The sequence below is a fragment of the Natrix helvetica genome (assembly GCF_964273705.1).
Source record: "Natrix helvetica genome assembly, chromosome: 1".
NCBI lineage: Eukaryota > Metazoa > Chordata > Lepidosauria > Squamata > Natricidae > Natrix > Natrix helvetica.
This window is the reverse complement of record NC_138548.1, coordinates 231,371,658-231,396,897: the sequence shown is the minus strand read 5'-3', so window position 1 is coordinate 231,396,897 and position 25,240 is coordinate 231,371,658. Positions and strand designations below refer to the sequence as shown.

Here is a 25,240-nt window from a genome sequence, read left to right as displayed (position 1 = left end):
CACTTGTTCACCGCAAATGTGAATGTTTTAAACCAGTGGTTTTCAAACATGGAAACAGGATGGCTGGGGAATTCAGGGAGTTGAAGTCAACAGCCAAGTTTGAAAACCACTTGATTTAAACTGGGTTTTCCCTCCCATTATTTTGTGTTATCCACAAACAAAATGTTTTCAAGGGAGCTCAAGATTGCTTCCAGCCACCCAAGCACAGCTTGGAAAAGATCCCCGGGGTGCATTTGGTGCGTAACAAACGTTTTTGAGCAGAGGAAACCCACAAAGTTTCCTGAGGTAGTTTGAATGCTTAACTAGCCTTGCTCTTGCCTCTCCCATTCGTCGCGTTAAGAGATGCACGGCCAGGGTTTGTTTTATTCCGTTCCAGACCGATGGGGAGAATGAAGAACCAAAGCGACTAACAAAGCCTAAGATCCATCATCGAGCTCAGGAAGCGTCTTCATAAATTTTAATCCCGCTGCAAAACAACAGCTACGAACGACCCAGATGGGACTCGAACCCACAATCCCCAGCTCCGGAGGCTGATGCCTTATCCATTAGGCCACTGGGTCACTCGGCAAATAGCTGTGAGAGCCGCGTTCTAAGGGCCCCTCCCGACCACGCATGACTCCGCCCACCTACGTCCGTCCTTTCGTTTTCCATCACTAAGACATTGGCCGCACCCCCTCCCGCCTCGATTAGCCTCGTGTTCTACCAGCTCACGCCCCCTTATCTCGCTAACACTTCGAGCGAATTCGAAGGCTGGCCGCGTTCTAACTCTTTCAAAGGTTTGGCCGGCCTGAAACTGATGTACCGGGCGTCTGGAAGCGTTTACCGCTAACCGGCTATCCGTAGTGTCCCTACTTGAAAAAATGTTGTATGTGACCATATAAACAATTAAGAACCCCCGGTAACCAAGCTGACGACATAACGGTCAATTCTACCCCACGCGGAGCCTGCCTCGTAGCGTTTGCTCCGCAAACCACCACCCCTTTTACGCTGGGAAATGTAGTTCCATGGGCCTCGCGCGTGGGCGTTGCACATAACGATCGCGAGATCTGGGACTCACGAGATACCCCCCCTCCTCCTCCTTTCCATCCCTCCCCCCCCCTCTCTCTTTATCTCAGGAACGCGAGAGCTTGAGCGTCTTATATTTTTTCAAACTTGCCAATGAGAGGGTTGCTTGGACTCGAATTGGCCAATGAGAGCGGGAGGCCGCAAGAAGTTTAAATCACACCTCGAGAAGGCGAAGGGGGGGAAACGAGAGTGGGAGCTCCGCAGCTCCAGTAGTTCGGCGCAACGTGTTGGGGCGCTGTCGGGTAAGTGTCGGAGCCGCGCCGGGTCTGGAGGAGCGAAAGGTGCGCTGAGACTTAAGACGGTGGAGTGGTGAGGCAGGCTTCCCTTAGAGGGTCCGAAAGCGGGGAAACGTCGGCAGGCTGTGGTGAAGGTTCAAAGCCTGGGAGGGGAAATGTTAATGAAATAGTTTTCGGGACCGGTTCCGGTCACCGTCCTTCTCTCCGCCGCCGCTCGTTCGTATTTGTTACGTTGTTTCACGAAGGCTTCATTTCCTAGCTAGGAAGACAGCCAGGGCGCTTTTCGTTCGCCCGAGTTGGCTCATTTAGCCGAGGCTTAACTCAGTTGTCTCACTTTTCTGGGTTCGCACGACACGCTGAACTGCAAATTTAGGAGAACCGAGTTCGCCCAAAGCGCAAGAGTACAAAATAAATTGCGGTTGGCTGGTTTGGGGGGGGGGGTCTTGTGGACGCTGCCAGTGAGTCAGGGTGTTGGGTGTTTGGGGAGGGGATGTGAGGATAACAACGGCGTTGCATGTAATGCCTAATTCCCTAAAAATTCTCTTTCGCAATTTCAGTGGACTTTCCGCAAGATTGACCGTAGGCCTAAAAGTAAATGTCCAGAGTAAAGGAAATAAATTCAGAGGTTGTTGAGCCTCATTTCCTTCCGAAGAAAAATTAAAATGCTTTGAGAGCCCTACTGTGGACTCTTATCCCCTTAATTCAGAGGCATAAAGTTTGAAACCAAGTCAGCTTTGTACCTTAAAACTTGAAGCCCTAAGGAAAGTTTAAATTTAACTAAATACCATTTCAAAATGCTTGGAACAAAGCTGCCTCTTAGGCTGTAAACTGCATCTTATCTGGTGTTCGCCAGCTGTGGGTAATTTACAAATGGATGCTAATTACAGTTCTGCAGTTAGTATTGTTAAAGGTAATATTTTAATTTTAACTACTAGGTCTTTTTATAGGTTTAAAGACATATCTGTATAACAGTCGCCATGTCTACCAATGAGAATGCTGGGGCAATGGCTGCCCGCCTGAACAGATTCAAGAACAAGGGCAAAGATTCCAATGTGAGTAACTGTCAACTGGGGATGCAACTGCTTGTATTTTTAAAGCTGTAGCTCAGTTTTTCAATATATGTGTTCACTAGGAAATGAGGCGACGACGGGTGGAAGTCAATGTAGAGTTGAGAAAAGCTAAAAAAGATGACCAAATGCTTAAAAGGCGAAATGTAGGCACTTTTCCAGATGATGCCACTTCACCTTTGCAAGAAAATCGGGGCAATCAAGTAAGTTTCTATTTTATAAGCCTTCTGAAGAGTTGGCTACTTTAAGTTGTAGTTCTGGTTTTGGACAGGTATTTTCCCCAGTTCGAATGAAGGGGGCAGAGATTCAACCTAAGACTTTGTTTACAATCATTGAATTGTAGGTTGTAAGACCTACATTGTAAAACATAACACAATAATGCATTTTTGATCTACTTTCATTTGTCTTCTGTGAACAAAAGAAGTTTGAATATTGGAATGTCAAAAGGAATTATTTTGTTTTGTTCTATCTTAGTAAAGGAAACTGTAAAATTAAGATTTGTGTATATAATGGTGTAGCGCTGGTGAGGTTATTTTCCAAGAATACTGTAATTGTTAATCTTAATGTAGTTGCTTGAAATGTTGCTTGTAGGTTGCTGTCCACTGGTCTGTTGAAGAAATTGTTAAAGGCATTAACAATACTAATTTAGAATTCCAACTGCAAGCTACTCAGGCTGCCAGGTAAGTGTCAATATGCATTACATTCTGCATGAAACAAACTGCAGATAAGAGCTGAAAAATTGTAATCTAAGGGTTCATAGTAAAACGTAGGACAAGAAGCTAAAAACTTTACGGTTTTTTAGCACAGTAAGAATGCACATTTTTCTTATTTAATGAGTTAACCAAAATCTATTTTTGTTTAGTTTTGGCAATGCAGTATATAATCCAGAAAATTGTGGCTTTGTGCAGGATATGAGCCCAATTCATATATAATGGTTAGATGAGAGTAATAGGAATATCTAAAGCTTTTAGGATACAAATCGGCAACCTAATTCTGAAAACATCTCTTGGTACAAGATATTGGTACAAAATAAAGCATTAATTGGGAATATACAAGGTACTGTAAAAGTGATAGTATATTTCATTTAGTCTATAAATAATTGCTAGAAAACTTTGGATTTGCTATATGAGTACCAAAAACTTAACATCATCCATGTTTATTGCCACTAGACTGAGAGATTTTGCATCTTATATACAATGCTTTGCAGCAAAAGGAATATTTCATTGTTCTGCATCTAAGTGAAACTCTAGTGACCAACTTTCCAAAATAAAATATGACTAACAACCGTTGTCATGGAAATGTAAATTTTCTCTCTAAAATATAGATAGGAAAGCTAAATTTATTTCTCTTACACATAGGAAACTGCTATCCCGAGAAAAGCAGCCCCCTATAGACCAGATTATTAGAGCTGGCTTGATACCGAAATTTGTGTCCTTTTTGGGAAAAGCAAACTGCAGCCCTATTCAGTTTGAAGCTGCTTGGGCACTGACCAATATTGCTTCCGGCACATCAGACCAGACAAAAGCTGTAGTAGAGGGTGGAGCAATTCCTGCCTTTATATCTCTACTGGCTTCTCCTCATACTCACATTAGTGAGCAAGCTGTATGGGCTTTGGGGAATATTGCAGGTAAGTTGGTGGAGCTGAAGTGTTTCTTGTAAGTGGTAGTATGCAAAAAAGCTGATGTGTTTCATTTGAAATGCAAGATTTTTTTTCATATTTGTATAGTGCATAGGTACATAACCTTTTCCAAGGACAATCCTGTGCCAGCATTTTAAACATTAAGAGCTGAGTGTGTCGTATTATGTGAAACTTGTAGCTATTTCAGAGCCTTTTCTAGAATTCCTAACATCAAATGTTGAGGGCTGAGGGGATATCACTTAATATATGGGAGTTTGTTAAATATGCCCTTGTCCTTAAAATATTCATTATGGTGTTTAAGTAGAAATTATGTAAGATTTTGTGCATTTCAATGCTACACCTTTCAAGATTTTTTTTTCCAACTCCACATAGCTACTATTGAAATCATTTACACATGATGGCATTCAGTGACTAACATCTGTGACTGCAATGTTCTTTGGCTTCTGGTTGATAGTGGCTAGTTTGCCAAGGGTTTTAATGCTGTTGCCCTGTTTCTCCTTCTTAAATAGTTTTCTATGGCAGTTATTTTTATAATGCTTGGATTGTGATCAAGTCAGCTTGTCATGGTGGTATTCCTGCCCTGAATTAACAGTAATTCCATATGACCTCTTAGTCTTAGCATTTGACACACTTTATTTCTGCCTTCAGGTGATGGCTCTGCTTATAGAGACTTAGTTATTAAATATGGTGCACTCGACCCACTTTTGGCTCTGCTTGCTGTTCCTGATCTCTCTTCTATATCTGTAAGTGTGAATTCTCAGCTAAAATCTTAAATGTGAAAAACAATTTCAGCATTATTTAAGCATAACCATGTTTTTTTCCCCCCCAGATGGGCTACTTGCGTAACATAACATGGACTTTGTCAAACCTCTGCCGTAACAAGAACCCTGCACCACCCATTGAAGCTGTTGAACAGATTCTGCCCACTTTAGTTCGCCTACTGCATTTCCATGACCATGAAGTTTTGGCAGACACATGCTGGGCTATTTCTTATTTGACTGATGGGTCAAATGATAGAATTGAAGTAGTGGTCAAAACTGGCTTAGTGCCACAATTGGTGAAACTGCTAGCATGTGGAGAAGTTCCAATAATGGTAAGCTAAATTAGTGAAGGTGATGTATTGAAATTCTTCATATGGGACAGGCAGTTCCCAACTCAAGTGTAGAATCTCAACTTATTGAGAAGTGTACATTTAATATTCTTTGGTTTAGAAATCTTTTCAGTATATTCATGTTGCTCAAATTGCAAGCTCTTTGGGTGAATATAGTGTTATCTTGAGATGGCTATACCTCCTCCTTTGACAGAAATTGTTGACATATCCTTGTAATTTTCTATTTGGACATGCTGATTTTTCATATTACCAAGTTCTACTCCTGTCTTAAGTACAAATCTTAACTGGCTGAATTTGGACAATTCACTTTCTCTCAGCCTTAGGAAGCAGACATTAGCAAAAATAAGAGAACTTTGATATCTTGCCAAGAAAACTGCAGGAACATGTTCAGGCAGTTGCCAGAAGTCAACACTGATTTGAATAGCCATGGAATTGACCAGATATGTGAATTCTATAAAGGTGTCCCCTACTGTATAATAAGATTTTATTTTTTTTACATTTTTACAATGAGTATACGATCGTCCCATAATGTTGCTGTTGCATTTTATGGCTGTGATGAAGATCTAGGCAACTTTTAACAGTTGGTTAAACAGTTATGTTCGTTAATAGTATATACTTAAAATAATAGTATTGAGAATTGTGTTAAGAACTTTTGTGGGTGGGCAGGCAGGTAATGCATGTAAATATTGAGATAGTGCAAGGATTTTTTTGCATATTCGGTAGACCAAGGTTGTCCATGGGCCACATACTGTCCTGCACAGCTCATAATGTGACCCCACAAAATCCTCAACTTTCAACATGTGAGTTTTACATTTTATGTTATATATTTTATATGCAGTCCAAGACTTCCTCTTGTTCAGGATCTTAAACCTCTTTTCCAGACTCCATCATTAAGAGCTATAGGAAACATTGTGACAGGGACTGATGAGCAAACTCAAAGTGTAATAGATGCTGGAGCACTAGTTGTCTTCCCAAGTTTGCTTATTCACCCCAAAAACAACATCCAGAAAGAAGCTGCATGGACTATGTCTAACATAACTGCTGGCCGCCAGGATCAGATCCAGAAAGTTGTGGACCATGGGCTTGTTCCATATCTTGTTAGCATTTTAAAAAAGGTAATGCTGAAAATATATTTCGATATATCTTTGCCTTGCAATTAACTTTGGCTTTAAAAACATGGTTTGCCTCTAGGTAGATATTTTTAAAGGGAAAAATTATTAAATTCATAGTTTGCCTATAAGGCTTTATTTTCTATCTAGATGTTTCAGGGACACTTTTTTAACTTTTGGGGAAAGTAATAAAATTATAGTCTATGAAATACCTTTGCTATTTAAAAACATGGGATGTATTAATTTGTCATATTCTTAATTTAAAAGGCATACTTAAGCAGTGTTATTTAAATGTTTTGGCCATGTAGAACTAGGAGAAAGGAAAATATGTTTGATCATATGATATTTTAGAAGGTGGTTTTTGGAGAGTTATGTAGAAGATTTCAGAGGAAGAACTAGAAGTATTTAATTTGTGAGAGAGTCACAAAACTTCTAACTTTACAATATTAAACTTTGTTCAACCCCTTCAAGGCTGTTCTATTGCTATCTCCTTACTTTCCTGTATCTTAAAACAGGGAGACTTTAAATCCCAGAAGGAAGCTATATGGGCAGTGACCAACTATACAAGTGGAGGAACAATTGGCCAGATCATTTACCTCGTCCAGGCAGGTGTATTAGAGCCATTATTGGATCTGCTTGTGGTTAAAGACAGCAAAACAGTCCTGGTGATTCTGGATGCTATTACTAATATTTTTATGGTAAGTTGACAACGCAACCCATTCTGGGGGTGGGGGGAGCATTTAGAAATCAGTACTGTATATTTCACTACCAAGAGCTCTTAAAGCTAAAGCACATTCAGAATATCTTGTTTGTATGAAATGAAATGAAATGTGGTCCATTAAAAATGAAATTATCTCTATAGGCAGCTGAAAAAATAGGTGAGATTGAAAAGCTATGCATCTTGATTGAAGAATGTGGTGGCTTAGACAAAATTGAAGCTCTACAATCCCATGAAAATGAGCAGGTTTACAAATCAGCTGCAACTCTGATTGAAAAATATTTTTCAGCAGAGGTAAGTAAATTCAAATTGGCCTGCCGAGATTGCTGTATAATTAAAGCTACTTGATAAAAAGTAGATTAAAATTTTGTACATTTAAGGGCTTTCTGTAACACCATTAAGGGTGCTACTGTATTAAAAACATGAAAAGATTGGTACGTTTTATATGTACACAAGCACCAATTTGCTTAAAATATGACAGCATGTATTAGATAGACTGGGAAGAAACTTAGAAGAATATTTTAAGCTTTACTCTTTTATTACAGGAGGAAGATGAGAATGTTCTTCCAGAGTCTGATGCTGATGCTTATACATTCCAAATTCAAGACAGTCCTGATACCTTCAAGTTTTAAGTCTCTTGACCGTCTTCAGCCTGGTTCCCCCTCCCTCCCCCACTTTCTGTTCTGTCTCTTACACTGCCTTTTTTCTATGTGAAATGTGAAATAGCACTTTGTTTACTAAAAACTACTTGAACAGATCATGGCAGTTACATATGCCAAGTGAACTTGTGTCTTCTACTTTTATGTCCTTTTTTGTATTCTGTAAATTCTCCAGTTCTGAATCCACTGCCTTTCAGTAGTGGATGTACCTGGATTTAGATTATATCCGTACTACAATTGGCCAGACAGAAATGGTTTGTGAATCTTCACTCTCAGTTTGGTTTGCAGAACACGCAACGTAGCAAAAGCAAATCTCTCGGACTGATTTTAAAGAATACTTCTTCAAATGAAATAAACTGGTATTTGAGTATCATCCAAAGTGTAAAGAACTCTTTTTCTGGAGATGCAAAATGCTACAGGTTCACTGAATGTGAATACTACCAAACCTACTGCAGTTACCACCAGAGTCATGTTAGCAGAATGAAAATTATTTGGGGCAGGAAAAGATGGCAAAGCAAATTGAAATGTTGTTTTATTGTCCTCAGAAGTAGAAGTACTGTATTACCATTTTCAAAAGGCCCAATGACATTTTCATACAACTGTCTGATCTATTGTTTCTCCACATTGACAACTTTTAAGATGAGTGTGGACTTCAATTCTTAGAGCCACATTCAGTTATCACTAGAGTAAATGTATTGTTTTGTCTACATGGGTAGAGATAGAGATGTCCCTTTGTTTGGGGAAGCAGGGATATGATAAGCTAGCAGAGTCACATTAGGCATTTTCCAATTTTTTGACATGCCAAGACGAAAAGGTTCACTGCTCTAGAGGAAATGGGTGTGAGAGTATATGAAGACTGGGTGTTGCATCCATTGCATCTAAATCAAGCCTGTGTATTTTATGCTCCTGGGCCACATCTGATCCTTTGGCTGCCTCTATCCAGCCCATGTGAGATCAGTTGAAAATTAGAAATCAAATGTAAATAGGCATGCTGCAGGGAGCAGGAGAAGAAGCTGAATTGGTACCAGTTCTATGCAGTTGTCTCCATATGCTCCTTCAGTTGGTTACCAGCTGTGGAAGGCAAGGAGAGAAATCACTTTTCTGCCCCTGCACATAACTTATTCCTGGAGCAGTCTGAGAAGATGGTGGTCATTGCATGAGGTCACCTGGGGTTTTCATGGGAAAATTAATTGCCCACTCCTGATCTAGATAATAACTAAAGCTTATTGAACTTCTACACTAGCCTAATAGACAATAGCCTATAAGCAGGAAGTATGTTGTTTAACCAGGAAGGAAAAGATTAGAAAATTAACCTTTTGCTTTATTTGATGTAATAGCCAATAGCTAGATTGTTATTTAATTGGTTTAGCCCTTGCTTTGGATAGTTTTTTAAGCCAAACTGATTTACAAGTGTGAAACTTAGCAGAAATCAACCTGAATATTCAGTATAGCGGAATAGGATTTTAAAAAGCAAAGTTAACTTGCTGCGTTAAGGACTGCTCTAGTAATCCCACCAGCACAGGTCAAACAGAATTTAAGGTGGTCATTAAAACCTTAATTTACCATTGCTACAACCTTGTGTTGAAAGTAGCAGTGGCAAAGTGGCAGCTTAATCAGATCCTCCACAAAAACTTACAGCTATATTAGCAATCGTTTGGCAAGGTTGCTGGTAATAAATCATCTGGAGAGACCTATATCCATGTTTACAGTTGTCACAAATGCGCCTTTATGCTTAAAAGAAGATTCTCTTCAAATTCAAAGTGAACTTTGTCACTTGGGTATGATCAAGCCTACCGCTTTACATTTATCCTGAAATCTGGACACAATTGCAAAATATAAATTTCTAACAGACATCAGCTGGCCAGGAAATACTCTGAATATCTGCTTACACTAGACGAGAATAAAAGGCCAGTTGATTGGAAAATATAGCCCCTTTAGTATTTTAGCTTTGCATACCTTCACTGTTACCAAGAAGAGACTTATTTTACTTGTTTTTCATACTATTTGTGACATTTGTAGCAATCAGCCTATTTAAAATTTAAAAACCTAAAAAAAAACCAATTTCAGCTCTCTTGCATGCTCATACTGTAAAAAGCTACAATAGGGGTGGGGATACAAAATCTTACTCTAATGCCAAAGGCGAGTGTGGGGTAATCAGAAGATTTTTTAGTAATCAATGTTTTTTCAGTTGAAAAAAAATCAGTGTCACCTAGATAACGTGTTGAGTCAACCTCCTAGTTCTCTAGGTGACACTGATTTTTTTTCAACTGAAAAATATAAAAATACTTTTTTGAGGAGTTTGAAGGAAACTATTTTTGGCAGTTAGAGATATATTGGCCTATTTCTCCACTAAGACAAGAAGCACTCCATGGACCCAAGTGTTAAACAATCTCCAAATCTCCCTTTTTGGGGAAGGATAAGGTGATTTGTCTGAACTGATGAGAATTTAGAAGAAACTCATAATCTAGATTCAATTGAGTTTTGGGCTGGAATTTTGAGATATTTTTTGGGGGGGGGCAGAAAAACTAGCCAGATATTAAAAGCTAACCAGATGTTTCTTTAGCTGCTTTGAAGAGGTGGCGTTTCTATTTTTCTCAATTTTATCTAGTCAATTCTGGCTTTGTATATTGGCGACAAGTAAACAACTTTTCTTCAAGTAGCCCTGCAGCTGTTGGCCCTGGTTGCTCAGCTAATAACTTTGAATCCTTTAGACCACTTGCCTTCCTCTGGTCCAGGAACTTGAACACCCAGCATGGATGGTCCAAATGTTTTCAGGTTTCTAAAATTTAAATTAAATAGGCTGATTAGTAGAAATACTTGACCTGGGTGATGACTGATCTAGTATGGCTTCCTGTAAATTACAGGGTAAGGGGAAACAAACCGCCCACTAGAGTTGTTTATACAAATAGCACTCCCAATATATCTTATTAACCTTGCAACCTATCCTAGCTTTGTAACACATTGATTCATACATTGATGTTTTTAACCTATATTCTTTTTGAGGAACTCATCAATTCTATCCAACCCTGTTGTCTTTCCCCTTTGTCTTAGTTCTTAGTTTCCACAATTCTGTAATTAGATTTTCATACGTTCTCCGTCAGGCCTCTGTATTTATACCGGTAACTCACTTTATATTCAGTCTCCATTCTTGCTCCTTGCTGCAAATTCTCAGCCAACATACAAACAATACACACGTCTTTATATTATATTACCCAACTAATACACACCTAATGCTATCCCAATACATTCATTCAGAAATACATTCAATATCCAAAGGAACTTCACACTTCCTTGTCTTGTTCGCTATTCAGCGTGGAATCATTTGCTAAGCATCCTGTTCCTGAATCATTTTATTACAAAGTTTAATTGCAAGACAGAAGCTTGGATTATAACTTTAAGTCAACTGTTACGTAATGGCTACTTTAAGGATTTTTCTTGCCTTCAAATTGAATTTGGTTTTCCCAATTCCCAAGATGGGAGGTATTTTCTGCTAAAGCATATTCTAACACATGTCAAACTCGCAGGCCGGATGCATCATGCACTGGCCACGCTCATGACTGCTTTAGCAAAGGGGAAAAAGTGATATGTGACGACGCCGTGACAATGTGACTTCAACACAGATCATCAATGGAGCAGATGCTTTGGCTGAGTTGCTTTCTTTTTTGGTTGAATCCATTACAGAAATAAAACATAGCTATCAAAAGCTTAATTTTAAAGTGGACATTTCTGGGATATTTCAAACGTGAAGAATCAGTTGATGGAATGTATGCACAGATGAGACTCCGGATCAGAGGAAGGGTCACATGTGGAGATAGGACCCAGGTATGGATGGAATGGACATGAGAGTGAGGAATATGAATTCTGATAAAATATTTTCTCTTGTCTTCATTTCTTTGCCTTGACAATTAAGAGCTTTGCTCCTTCCTGTCTCTCTCATTGCAGCAGAGGGAGGTGGGGAAGTGGGGGGTGTTGCTGCCTCAGACAAAAGTTTTAAACTGCTTTTATTTTTCTCTGAGGAAGGAGGGGGCTCGCGGGGGAGCTGCCTCAAATAAAAACTCTTTGTTTTTTTTAATTCTGCTGTGCAATAGGAAGTGGGGGGGGCTGCACATTAACAGCGAGAGAGAAGTTAGCAGCTTAAAACCACTAGCCAGGATATTAGGAACAAGAATAGCTCACGTATAAGAAAACCCCCAAAACCCACATAGCTGGCACACTTTGCAAGATACCCGTGACCTGGGATGAAAAACAGGTGACGTGACATTTAACTATTTAACATAACAAGCATAAGGGTTTAGGGGGGGCTGAAATCCAAATAACCAATCAATATTATCTGTTATGCATGCATTATTAGGGGAAGGGCAAAGGGTGAATGTGACCATTCCTTGATTATAAAAACTGCAGTAAGATTCTAATCTTGGCCCTTGGTTAGCTTTTCAAACCGGGGTCCTTATATCTTGGTACCAAAATAAAAGTATAATTCTGTATCACACTTTGTGTCTGGTGACTTACCGGCTTCAACACCAAGCAAGTGCCCAGGTTTGGTGACAACACATGGACTAAAGAATTGGAATCTCCAATAAAGCGATAGCAATGGCTTCAGTTCCCCCCAAATGGTTTAAAATGATATCTATAGATTTGTGATTCAGGTTGGTTACCATATTTTTCAGACTATAAGACTCACTCCCCCCCCCTAAAAGTGGGTGAAAATGTCTGTGCATCTTATACAGCAAATATTGCATCAGTTGGGGGTTTGCCATACCTGGGGGGAGGGAGTTGGGGCTGCAGTGGTGACAGGCAGCAGCGATCCCCACTGCCCGGAACAGCTGATTGACTGTATTCTGGGTGGCTGATCCAACTGCCAATTGGCTGCGAAAGTTCCAGCGTTTCCCGGTTGAGGCAGCAACACAGAGGTGGGATTCAGCCAGTTTGGCTGAACCAGTTAACTTTGTGTGCAATTCAGGAAAACCGGCTGATCCCATCACTGGCTGGCCTGGGCATGCTCTACGTCTGACTGCCCTGTACGAGTTCGTTGAGCAGTTCACCAAGGACATCCCGCCGTGGCCCACTGCCCTGCCGCAAGTGTGCCCTTCCCAGCCTGCATGGTGGACTGTGGCATCGGGTGGACAACACTTAGCTTCCAGGAGAAGGCGGGCAAAGGAAGCAGCCAGGTTGCCACTGCCTTTCATTGCGGCATGTGTAGCGACATGAGGCTCCCTTTGCCATCCCTTTTCCCCCCATTGCCCATTCCTGCTTGAGGGAAGGGGGCCTTTTATCCTCTTTCCCTGCTCCTTGTCTTTCCCTCTTGCCGGCCTCTCCACTGCTGCTCAGCGCCCAGGATCCATTAGCCAAGGGCAAGCAGTCGAAGCAGAGTGTGGTGGGGAAGGCTTGTGCAAAAACGAACGGGCCAGGGAGGCAAGTTAGCGATCCCTGCTGCCTGGCTTGTGGGAGCCTGGCTGGATGCTTTCGCAGCAGAGGTACTGCAAAAGCAGAGGCAGAGACACTCAGGGGAGGGAGAGCTGCCTGGATCATCAGAGCAAGAGTCCATCGGGGAAGGTCTCATCTGCTCACCTGGCATGGTTGAAATCTGAAATCTGACTACCATTCCAATCAGCCATTCTTTTGTTTTTACTTTCACACACACATACCAGTAAATGGGGATGTAAGGGGGCACTGCAGAAACAAAATACAGTCCTATGAATAGTTCTTAAGAAAGTGTCCTCTTTATAAACACGTCCCCCATAACAGTATGTCTACAACAGATCCCCTATAGTAGTGTGTCATTTCTTGATGTTCTCAGCTACAGTGCTTTCCTAACAATAAGTGACACATTGCTGACAGTTCTTCCTTGCAGAAAAATACTACGGTACCTCCTCACGCTACATACAAGGATGTCAAACCAGAAAAGACTAGCAGAAAAAATTTCTTTTACACTGGAAGTAGTAAAATATGCTGAGGAACATGGAAACAGAGCAGTGGGCAGACATTCTGGGCCACTTCCAACTGAAAAAATGATAAGAGAATGGAGGAAACAAGTGGGCTAATGGCTTCGCAGTTTCTACAAAAATGGCAATATATGAAGCCAAACGCATTGCTGTCGAAAAAGGCATTCAGGATTTTACTGGATCACCATCATGGTGCTACAGATGTACGAGGCAATATGGCCTTGCTATGCGCACCAAAACTAGAATTGTACAAAAAATGCCAAAAGAATATGAATCTAAGATTCTGTCTTTTCATACATTTATAATCGATGCTAGGAAGAAAAATAATTTTGAAATTGGCCAGATTGGTAATATGGATGAAGGTCCGCTAATCTTTGACGTGCCGTCTAATAAGACTGTTAATCTAATCTAATCCAAAACCATAACCGTGAAAACCTCAGGACATGAGGAAAAACATTATAAGGTTGTGTTGTCCTGCTATGTGACCACCTCATACTTTAATGCCCCCATACTATGCCCCCTGCACATGTGTGCATGACACCTCCTCACTGCCCCACGCATGCACGCACGACATTCTTGGGTCCTGAGGAGGGCAAAAATGGCTTTCCCGCTCCCCTGGAACCTCTCCAGAGGCTGGAAACAGCCCGTTTTCCTACTTCCAGTGGGCCGAATAGGTCCGTTTTTTGCCCTCCCCAGGCTCCAGATGCTTTCTAGGAGCCTAGGGAGGGCGAAAACGGCCTTCCCTGCCACCAGGAGGCCCTCTGGAGGCCAGAAATGGCCCATTTTCCGTGGGCCCAGTAGGTATGTTTTTCACTGTCCCCAGGCTCCAGAGGCTTTCTAGGAACCTGGGGAGGGCAAAAAACAGCCCAACACGCAAACCAGAAGTTCAGGAATGGACTTCCGGGTTGCCCATTGGGCCGTTTTTCTCCCTCCGGCGGGCGAAAAACACCCCCCCCACACAAACCGGAAGTCTGTTCCCAAATGGCCAAAAATCAAAGCCAAAAATCAGCTGGCCAGAGTGCGCATGCGCACTGCAGCTGATAGGGCAATGCCTCGCATGCCCTCAGGAATGGCTCCGTGTGCCACCTGTGGCATGTGTGCCATAGGTTCGCCATCCCGGCCTTAGATGGAACTGAAGATAGTATCATATATGAAGATAGTGAAGAAAGTGATATCAGTGATTGTGGTCAACTGAGCTTCCTCAATTCTGACACTAGCGATTATCAGTTCTTGGGATTTCCAGAAAATTAGAAGTGCTTGAACCTTAAAATCTCTCCTCATTTGTTAATGACAGTGATGATGGTTCTTAATATACCACTGTTGGCTTTACATGGTTGAAATATTATTCTGCTATATTTTATGAAATATATTACTACACCATTTGGTTCAGAATATTTTTTTTCTTGTTTTCTTCCTCTAAACCTAGGCGCATCTTATAGTCTGAAAAATACGGGAATTAAAAAAACACTATTTGAGGTACACTGGACTCCCAAATAATATATTTGATTTTTTATGGAAGAAATTTGGGAACTCACCAGTGGTGGGATTCAAATTTTTTTACTACCAGTTCTGTGGGTGTGGCTTGGTGGATGTGGCATGACTTGGTGGGCGTGGCTTTGTGCGCGTGGCAGGAGAAGGTTATTGCAAAATCCCCATTCCCTCCCGATCAGCTGAGACTCAGGAGGCAGAGGATAGATGGGGGCGGAGCCAGTCAGAGGTGGTATTTACCAGTTCTCCGAACTAATCAAAACTTCCACACCGTTTCTCCAGAACTGATCAGAACCTGCCGAATACCACCTCTGCTCACTGACATATAGGGTCATGTGATATAATCATGGGATGTTTTTCTTTTCTAGTTTGTATTTTTAGTCTGTATTTTTAATTTTATGTTTCTTATTTTATAAGATTAAAATGTTTGTAAATTTATAACAGACATCAGCTGGTCAGGAAATACTCCGAATAGCTGCTTACACTAGAGAATAAGAGGCCAGTTGATTGGAATGTATTATCCTTTAGCATTATTTTAGCTCTGCTAAAGGCTTTCTAACAGCTTTGTTAGAAAAATATTTGAAAAATAAAATAAAATCCTATTTGTACTGATACAGAGTTTACTGTCATCAAAATCCTGAATATATCATGCACGGTATATGCTTTTTAGGTGACAGGATGCATACCATAATATGTTGGTTCACAATTCCTAATAACCTTAATTTGCATAGAATAACACGAGTATATCTGGACTAAACTGAACCAAAAAGCATGAAACTGGGCAGTATTGTGTCATTATTATTTTTAAAATGCACATGTGACATATCTGTCACTAAAACTGCAATCTAGCATACTCTGCCTTCATAAAAAGCATTGTGTAAAAATACTGTTGATCAAAGCCATGGCGAGAGATTGCAGTAATCCTTGTTGATGGGCCTATTTGATAAAGACTATTAAGATAGAGTGTGGCGGCCTAACAGTTAAGATGCTGGGCTTGTTGATCAGAAGGCAGTTCAAGACCCAAGTACCACGTCACAAGGTGAGCTTGTTAGATATTAGCATATATCGAGATAAGTCTCCCCTCTGGTCCGCTACTACAGCGGGAAACAGGTATCCCTCTGATTGGTCGAGGGGCGTACCCGATCCCTATAAAAGGGGAACCCTCCGACCTCAGAGCAAGCTGGATCACTACTACTACTAATAAAGAGCTGTTAAGTTACTTCGTGTCCGCTGTCTGTCTCTCGTTGCCCAGATCCAACATTGGCGACGAAGGTGGGATTGAGAGACAGATAGGACGAAGAACGCTACCTCCAGAATCTCCGGATTTGATCCATCCCAGGAATTCGGCAGTAATTCCGGCAGCCATCTCAAATCACCGCAGCGCGGCAAATTCAAACTGAGAAGATGGCGATGCATGCTCCCCCCGCTCCTTTCGACCCAGCAAACGACGAATGGGAAGCTTTCATGATTCGTTTCGAGTGTTTCCTCGAAGCGAACGAATACACGGGGATCACCGATGCGAGGAAGAAAAACATCTTCCTCGGCTACTGCGGAAAGGAAGTCTTCAATACGGCCAGAGACCTCACCGCGCCTACTCCAATACAGGCAGTATCGTGGACGACGTTGCAACAGACTCTGCAAACTCATTATGCGCCAAAACCTTCCCGCCATGTCTGCCACAAGGAATTCAACATGAGGACCCAGAAGGCGGGAGAATCCATCAATCAATATGTTGCAGCCCTACGAAAAGCAGCAACTCACTGCGAATACAGGGATCTGGAAGAGCACATCTTAGAGCAGCTCATCTGTGGGTTAAGAGACATTTCTTTGCAAAAGAAGCTGTTGGCAAACCCGAATTTAACCCTACAGACAGCGTTAAACGAAGCAAGAGCGTCAGAGTCAGCGGAGAAATCATCAGTGACCATACAACGAGGGGCCAACGTAAACCAGCCAGCACCTAGACAAACCAGAGTTCACTACGAGGACACAAGCCCCGACTTCGAGAATCCCGAGCTCGAGGACAGTCACCTGATGCAGAGCAGTCACTTGAGGCCTGGGGGGAGACCCGGATCCCGTTTGCCGCCCTGCGCAAGCTGCGGAGGGAATCACCCCAGGTCTACTTGTAGGTTCAGGAACGTTGTTTGTTCGCACTGCAACAAACTTGGGCACATCGCACGAGTGTGCCGGAGCGGAGTCCCTGCCTCAAGGCAGCCACCCATGTACCGCCAACAGAAGCCCAACCCAGGGGCTTGGCGAAATCAAAAAGGGCGCCCAGAGAGAAATCCACAAGTGTTTACCCAGAGAGAATATTTCCAAAGAGCTGAACGAGCGTATCCCCAGAGAGATTACTCACAAGGAGTTGAGCGAGCGTATCCCCAGAGAGAATACACACAAAGAGCTGAAAGAGCGTTCTATCAAGACGCTCAACGAGAGTATTTTCAGGATGTTGACGATGAGATAGAGTTGACCCAGAGAGAAGAGTTGCGAACGTATCTCACCACAATACATCAGGTCCGCCCTAAGCGGCCAAAAAGGCTGAGAGTCACAGTCCTCTTGGAGGGCTCACCCTGCGAGCTAGAAGTTGACACAGGATCGACCCTGACGATCATTTCATGGGCATCCATGAAACAGGCTATCCCTAGCCTCAGAAAGAGCCAACTACGCGCTCCAGACGTCCTGCTACGAGACTACCAGGGGAACCAAGTCCCCATCGTGGGCCAAGGCACATTCCACATCCGTTTCAAGGACATCGAAGCCCAGCTGCCCGTGACCATCGCCAGCGCGCCATTGCAGAACCTTCTGGGGCTTGATTGGTTTGAAGCCCTGGGGTTAGAAGTCACCGGAATCAACGCCGTGAGAAACAGCAGCGCTGAACAGATTTTTAAGGAGTTCGAGGATGTGTTCAGCCCCGGTCTTGGTAAGTATGTGGGTAAACCAATATCATTCAATTTAGACCCCAAAGTGGCGCCAATCCGACTTAAACCGAGACGAGTGCCTTTTGCACTCCGCCCAAAAATAGATAAGGAAATAGATAAGTTAGTGGAGCAAGGAATCCTTGAGCCGGTAGATCACGCGCGCTGGGAAACGCCCATCGTGACCCCAGTCAAACCAGACGGATCAGTCCGCATATGCGCGGACTATAAATGCACAATTAATGTCGCGCTACAACAGAGCGCATATCCTGTGCCTGTAGTACAGCACTTATTGCACTCGTTGGGGCCAGGAAAGGTATTTGCAAAATTAGACATGGCACAAGCTTACCAGCAACTGCCAGTTGATAGCGCCACAGCGGAGGCCCAAACTATAGTGACGCATAGAGGAGCATTCAAATGCAACCGGCTACAATTCGGCGTAAGCATTGCCCCAGGATTGTTCCAGAGCGTCATGGAACGACTTTTGCAAGGGATACCAGGAGTCGTCCCCTATTTTGACGACATCTTGGTGTCCGCTGCAAATGAGGAGCAATTAAACAAAAGAGTCAGATCTGTTTTGGCCAGAATCAGAGAAAAGGGTCTCCGCCTTAAAAAAGAAAAATGCCAAATTAACGTGCCTAGCGTAGAATTCCTGGGTTATAGAATCGATGGTCAGGGAATACACCCCACTTCAAAGAAAATTAAGGCGATCCAGGACGCCCCCACACCACGAAATCAGACCGAGTTGCAGGCCTTCCTCGGATTACTTAACTTCTACAGCGTTTTTCTGAGGCAGAAAGCGACCGTTGCTGAGCCACTACACCGTCTACTCCAGAGGAACGCACCATGGAAATGGGGACGATCCGAAGCTGCAGCTTTCGCCGGGGTAAAGCGCCTGCTCACCACTGACTCACTGCTTGTTCAATACAGCCAGACCCTACCGCTGGTATTGACCTGCGACGCATCACCTTTCGGAGTTGGAGCAGTCCTCAGCCACAGGATGCCCGACGGAAAAGAAGCACCCATCGCTTTCTACTCCAGAACTCTTTCATCGGCCGAGAGGAATTACAGCCAAATGGACAGGGAAGAGCTGGCTGCCGTAGCGGGAGTAAAGCGTTTCCACGAATACCTCTACGGCCGCGATTTTGAACTGATCACAGATCACAAACCGCTGTTGGGACTTCTGGCGGGAAACCGCCCCACTCCGGTCTCCCTTTCTCCTCGCATGACCAGGTGGACTGTTTTCCTGGCTGCGTATTCATACAAATTGATTCATCGACCGGGCTCCACTCTTGGACACGCAGACGCACTCAGCCGTTGCCCATTACCTGACATTCTGCCAGACCCCACTCCAGAAGTACCGGTATTGCTCATTGACTGTTTGGATTCGGGACCGGTTTCTTCCTACGATGTTGCAAGGTTCTCCTCTAAAGACAATTTAATAAAACAAGTTCAAACTTGGGTTTGGAGGGGGTGGCCGAAGGGAAATGTGGGCCCGGAATTCAAAATGTTTTGGTCAAAACGGGACGAGCTCTCAGTGCTACAGGGATGTTTGTTGTGGGGGGGATCGAGTTGTTATTCCGTATGCGTTACGTAAAAATGTATTAGATGCTTTACATATGGGTCATCCGGGGATTGTTAGAATGAAGGCGTTAGCAAGAAGTTACGTGTGGTGGCCAAACATGGACAAAGAAATAGAGGAGTGGGTGGCCACTTGCGACCCATGCCAGGAATCGAGACCAGCACCCCCGGAAGCGCCCGCCACAGAATGGGAGAAACCCAAAGCACCCTGGTCGCGAATACACATCGATTTCGCAGGGCCATTCCAAGGTCAGACTTTCCTTATAGTTGTGGATGCATACTCAAAATGGCTAGATGTAGTCCTAATGACTTCAACCACGGCAGAGGCAGTCATAAAGGTTCTACGGCGACTTTTCGCCACCCATGGCCTGCCAGATCTCCTAGTATCCGATAACGGGCCCCAATTCACGGCCATGCAGTTTGAAACATTTTTAGCAGGTTTGGGAATTCGGCATGCCCTCGTCGCGCCATTCCATCCAGCATCAAACGGACAGGCGGAGAGAATGGTGCGATTTGCAAAAGAGGCCCTCGCTAGGATGGGTCCAGGTGATTGGCAAACACGCATTGACCATTACCTCCTAATTCAGCACATTACCCCAAGCGCAACAACGGGTAGGAGCCCCGCTGAACTACTCATGGGTCGCCGCCTACGGTCTCACCTGGACCGGCTTCACCCGAATTACTCTGCCATGGCTCCCCCAGACTCTACAAGCAAAATCCGGTCTTTCAGAGTAGGGGATTCAGTATACGCCCACAACTACGCAGGGGGAACATTATGGATGCCGGCAAAAGTCATTGGCATCACGGGTCCACGATCGTATCTGCTGGAACTAGAAGATGGGCGGAACTGGAAAAGGCACATCAACTTCGGGGTCGCTTAGCACACTCCGACCTTCGAAACGAAGACGAGAGTTTCCTGTCTACAGAAAGTCAGCCACGCGAAAGCCCCATCATAGGAAACGACGACGCCGGCGAGCCAAGCGTGGGACAAGACAACACGCACGAAGCAGAGCAACCCCCAGACAACGCAGCCGAACAGACTCCTGAACGCCCGAGCAACGAAGGCACAAGACCTCCAGAACGGGAAACAGGAAAAGCACCCGATCCTGCAACTACTTCGAACCAACCCGCACCCGGTCCTGCAACCACTTCAAACCAACCCGAACTACGACGTTCCTCCCGAGCAAGACAAACACCCACATACCTAAAAGACTATGTTACCTACCGCAACGTTCCATCTAGGAGGGGAGGGGTGTTAGATATTAGCATATATCGAGATAAGTCTCCCCTCTGGTCCGCTACTACAGCGGGAAACAGGTATCCCTCTGATTGGTCGAGGGGCGTACCCGATCCCTATAAAAGGGGAACCCTCCGACCTCAGAGCAAGCTGGATCACTACTACTACTAATAAAGAGCTGTTAAGTTACTTCGTGTCCGCTGTCTGTCTCTCGTTGCCCAGATCCAACAGAGCTCCTGTTACTTGCCACAGCTGCTGCCAACTAGCAGTTCAAAAACATGCAAATGCATACAAGTAGATAAAGGAGACCTTAGAGTTGGCACGATTGGACTGGGGAAACCTTTATCTTTACCTTTACCTTTTTTATTGTTAAGATATAATAACCAAATATCCTGGTGGGTGCTACAAAATGATCCTTGGCAGAGGTCAAACACAGTAGCCTATCTCAACATTGGTCTGTCCAATTATGTACTGTGTTTATACTCACATTACGGGTGATAGAAAACAAATTTCTTCTTCGATGAGATATACATCCAAAAGAACCTTTCCATTGATCAATAAAAGTGGGTGTTATAGAAAGAACATGAAGCAGAAAAAGAGTATTTCTTGCCACAGTTGACAGCTCAATGGAAAGCAGAAATTCTGTTAATTATACTTACTTCTTTGCTTGCATTTCTATGGAAGGCAAGCCTGTCAGATTTAAATGAAGGTGTTAAACATGTAGGAACCTTGCAAACGGATAGGCCATTCCTGCAAGATAAATAATACATTCCAAATTGTTTGTGCATTTTAGATTCTTTGTTTGGATTAAAGATAATAGAGCAGGCTGATATAATTGATGGTATTTAATCTGCTGATATGGCATATGTAGTCCATCTTCCGTGTATTCTCAAACCAGAGACACATAGAAGTTACATTACACAGTATGACACCCCAAGATTAAATGATACATGACTTTCATCACCTTCTTTGGATGAGTAGTGGTGGTGAGAAATTATTTGTTTAAAATTCTTTACATATTGTTTGGGTTTTTTGGTGTTGGTACATAACGTATAGGAACGCTGTGGCTCAGTGGCTAAGATGCTGAGCTTGTCGATCAGAAAGGTTGGCAGTTCAGTGGTCCAAATCCCTAGCACCGCATTACAGAGTAAGCCTCCATTACTTGTCCCAGCTTCTGCCAACCTAGCAGTTCGAAAGCACGTAAAAAATGCAAGTAGAAAAATAGGAACCACCTTTGGTGGGAAGGTAACAGTGTTCCGTGTGCCTTCGGTGTTTAGTCATGCCGGCCACATGACCACGGAGACGTCTTCAGACAGCGCTGGCTCTCCGGCTTTGAAACTGAGATGAGCACCGCCCCCTAGAGTTGGGAACGACTAGCTCATATGTGCGAGGGGAACTTTTACCATTACCTTACATAACTTATATAGCTGGTGGTTGATGTTGGTACATCAATAAACAGTGTTTAGCGCAGAGGTGTCCAATCTTGGCATTTTTAAGACTTGTAGAATTCAACTCCCAGAATTTGTAACTGGCTGAGATATTCTTGGAGTTGAAGTGCACAGGTCTTAAAATTGGCCAGTATGAACGCTAGTGGTTTAGCGTTTGGTCCCAAAGATGCTTTTTTCAAGAGGCAACTGGATTTTCTGGGGTTATTTTTTAAGACGTTTTGCTTCTCATCCAGCTCTGAAGAACTGAAGAAGCTTCTTGGTGAAAAGTGAAACGTCTTAAAAAACAAACAAACCAGAAAGTTCAGTTGCCTCTTGAAAAAAGCACCTCTGAGACAACCATGACTTGGATGACTGAGACTCTCCATAGACATTTAGCGTTCGGTGTTTTCAATTCCATTGACCACCAGGAGGCGCCCTGTGACTGGCTTTATCTGATTTAAGACTGCCCATTTCTGACAAGACCAAAATATGACAAAATTGCTCTTCCGATGGTCAATGGAATTGAAGTAGGATTTAAGAGCAGATGGGTCCACATTCTAAGGCCACAGAACCTATTTCCTTAGCCCCAATGTAAAAGCAGTTGATGGTGGAATTACTATGTCTTTAAAATTTACCCTTCCTCAAAAAAAAAAAAAAAAGAGGGTGGAGGGTGGTGGTAAAGCATGTGCAAAAAAATAATAATCATATGACTGTGAAAACCTAGTCCTGTGATGGCAAACCGATGGTACGTGTGCACAGATGGCATGCAGCCCCCATCTCTGCGGGCACGCGAGCCGTTGCCCTAGTTCAGCTCCACCGCGCATACACACCAATGGTGGGTTTCAGATCCCGTTGCAACCGGTATGGTGCAACGGGGCCAGGCATCCACCACATGCACGCGCATGCATGCATACTTACTGCCCGTGATGCTCCAGCTGCTCGGCGGAGCATCGTGCAGGCGCTGTATGCTCCGTGAAGGTGCATGGAAGCCCCCAAAACCTCAAATACCAGTAAGGAGCGCAGGAGGGTGTGTGGGCCCTCCGGAGCACCATACCGCAATGGTACCTGGTGGTACCATACGGCAGGCACCTGTACGCCTGTACCGGGGAGTACCGGTCGTAACCCACCACTGATACACATGCACCTCCTACTGGCCAGCTGGTTGTCGGGTCGCTGCTGTGCATGTGGGGGGTGTGGAGGTGTGGAGGTGGGCCACACGCACATGCAGGGGGCGGGATGGCTGCAGAGGGTGCATGCACATGGGGTGCATGTGCAGAGGGTGATGCATATGTACGGGGAGGCTGTGTGCGCATTGCATTTTTGGGGGGTCGGGTGTGCACACGCGCATTTGGGCACTCAGTCCAGAAAAGGTTAGCTATCACTGACCTAGCCTCTCCCAGAATCCTAGTCTCTTCAACTGAGTTCTGAAAGAGAAGAGTTCAATTTTCCTTCCTATGTTCCGTTAAGCAGTCTAACCACCAGCATACAAGCTATGTTGTACTACTGAATCTCAGTTGCTGCTTTCCAACAAACCAGTTGGAATTTCTGTTGCAATAATTCTCTGATTTGGGTCATCCTCAGGATTTAATCTCTTTAATTGCTCATAGCAATGTAGCTCTCTTTCACCAGAGAGGGCTCTAAGTACTATGTCTTAATTAAAGACAATCTTCCATAGGTGGTCTCTCAGCTTCTCTCCCCATTTGAACTTGGGGGTTTCTATACTAGTTCTCCATAGTGCACTAGCTCAGAGTTTGAGAGTAAAACAGATTTTTTAAAAATAAAATTATTAGAAACTGATTGTCCAAGCAAGCTGGTAGACAATCCAAATTTTTATCACAGGCAAGGCTGTGGCTTTGCAATAGGTAGGGCTTCTTTGCCTCAGGGAGCAGATCCTAGATGGGATTAAAAAGGGGGGAATCCTCTTGCTACTCCCTCAAATGACACACCAAGAGTCAAAGAAAGACTCCACTATGAGTAGGATGTTCCTCAAGGGAGCATGAACTTGACCTTTACTTCACACAAAGAGAAGAGGAGGGAAGACAGGTAGTCAACTCTTAAACAGCTGAATCGGCCCAAGAAAGGATGACTCGATTCATGATGAAACAGATTCTTAAATCTATGTGTGATGACACTGCAAAGGAAAGCAAACCCACAGCCCCCAGGTTCCTACTTGCCTTATTGCTTCTGAATCCTTTTGATGTTGCATTGAAGCAGAGCAGAAAAATGTGCTAGCAATCTTATCAGTTGGGATGAAAGTCAGCCATCCCTGCCCTTGGTGCACCTATCTAAACTCATTTCATTGTTGACATCACTAGTCACCCATTGAAGAAAACCAATGGGTTAGCTAAAGGTGCATATTTTCCTAAAGGCTTAAGACATGAAGCATGCCTGGACCAATGGAGGAAAGACCCCCCTCCCTTCTCAAGAGATTATCTATGTATTCAAGGGGAAAAGGCTCTGACACATAGGATTCTGATGATGATGATAAAGGTTGCCTTCTCTTCTTTTTTTATTGCAGGGAGCAGACCAAAAATGGAGAATTGCTGCAGCCACTTCCCAGGCTGCTGAAATTTATCTGCTGTATTGCAGAAGACAACTTGAGAAAAAAGTATAAAAAGCACACAAGAGAAAAAGCGCATAGTTTGCTTAAGTGCCACCACCAATTTGCATAAATTAAAAACCTGTAACCATTTGCTGAGAGCCAGGTTGACATAGTGGTTGAGGCCAGAAACTGGAAGAACTGAGTTCTAGTCTCACTTTAGGCACAAAGCCAGCTGAGCTAGTCAATGTCTCTTAGCCCTACCACGAAGGCAATGGCAAACCACTTCTGAAATCTTGCCAAGAAAACTGGTCCAGGCAGTTGCCAGGGGTCCACCTGACTTGAAGGTCTGCATGCACACCCACCTAAATGCATGCATGTGCACAAACACACCCACCCAAACTTTTACTTAAAACCAGGGGTGAAATCCAGCAGGTTCTGACAGGTTCTGGAGAACCAGTAGCAGAAATTTTGAGTAGTTCAGAGAACCGGCAAATGCGACCTCTGGCT

The 25,240-nt window shown here is 43.5% G+C and overlaps 1 protein-coding gene across 1 annotated transcript; it reads left to right on the top strand.

The window, feature by feature from the left end:
• Positions 1-1,102: 1,102 nt before the first annotated feature.
• On the top strand, positions 1,103-7,977 carry KPNA2 (karyopherin subunit alpha 2). Its single transcript, XM_081939083.1, has 11 exons — positions 1,103-1,346; positions 2,249-2,353; positions 2,434-2,571; positions 2,960-3,048; positions 3,727-3,995; positions 4,656-4,750; positions 4,837-5,100; positions 6,000-6,233; positions 6,743-6,925; positions 7,090-7,239; positions 7,491-7,977. The coding sequence occupies exons 2-11, from the start codon at positions 2,279-2,281 to the stop codon at positions 7,575-7,577; spliced, it is 1,584 nt and encodes a 527-aa protein (XP_081795209.1). The 5' UTR covers positions 1,103-1,346; positions 2,249-2,278; the 3' UTR covers positions 7,578-7,977.
• The last annotated feature ends 17,263 nt before the right edge of the window (positions 7,978-25,240 follow it).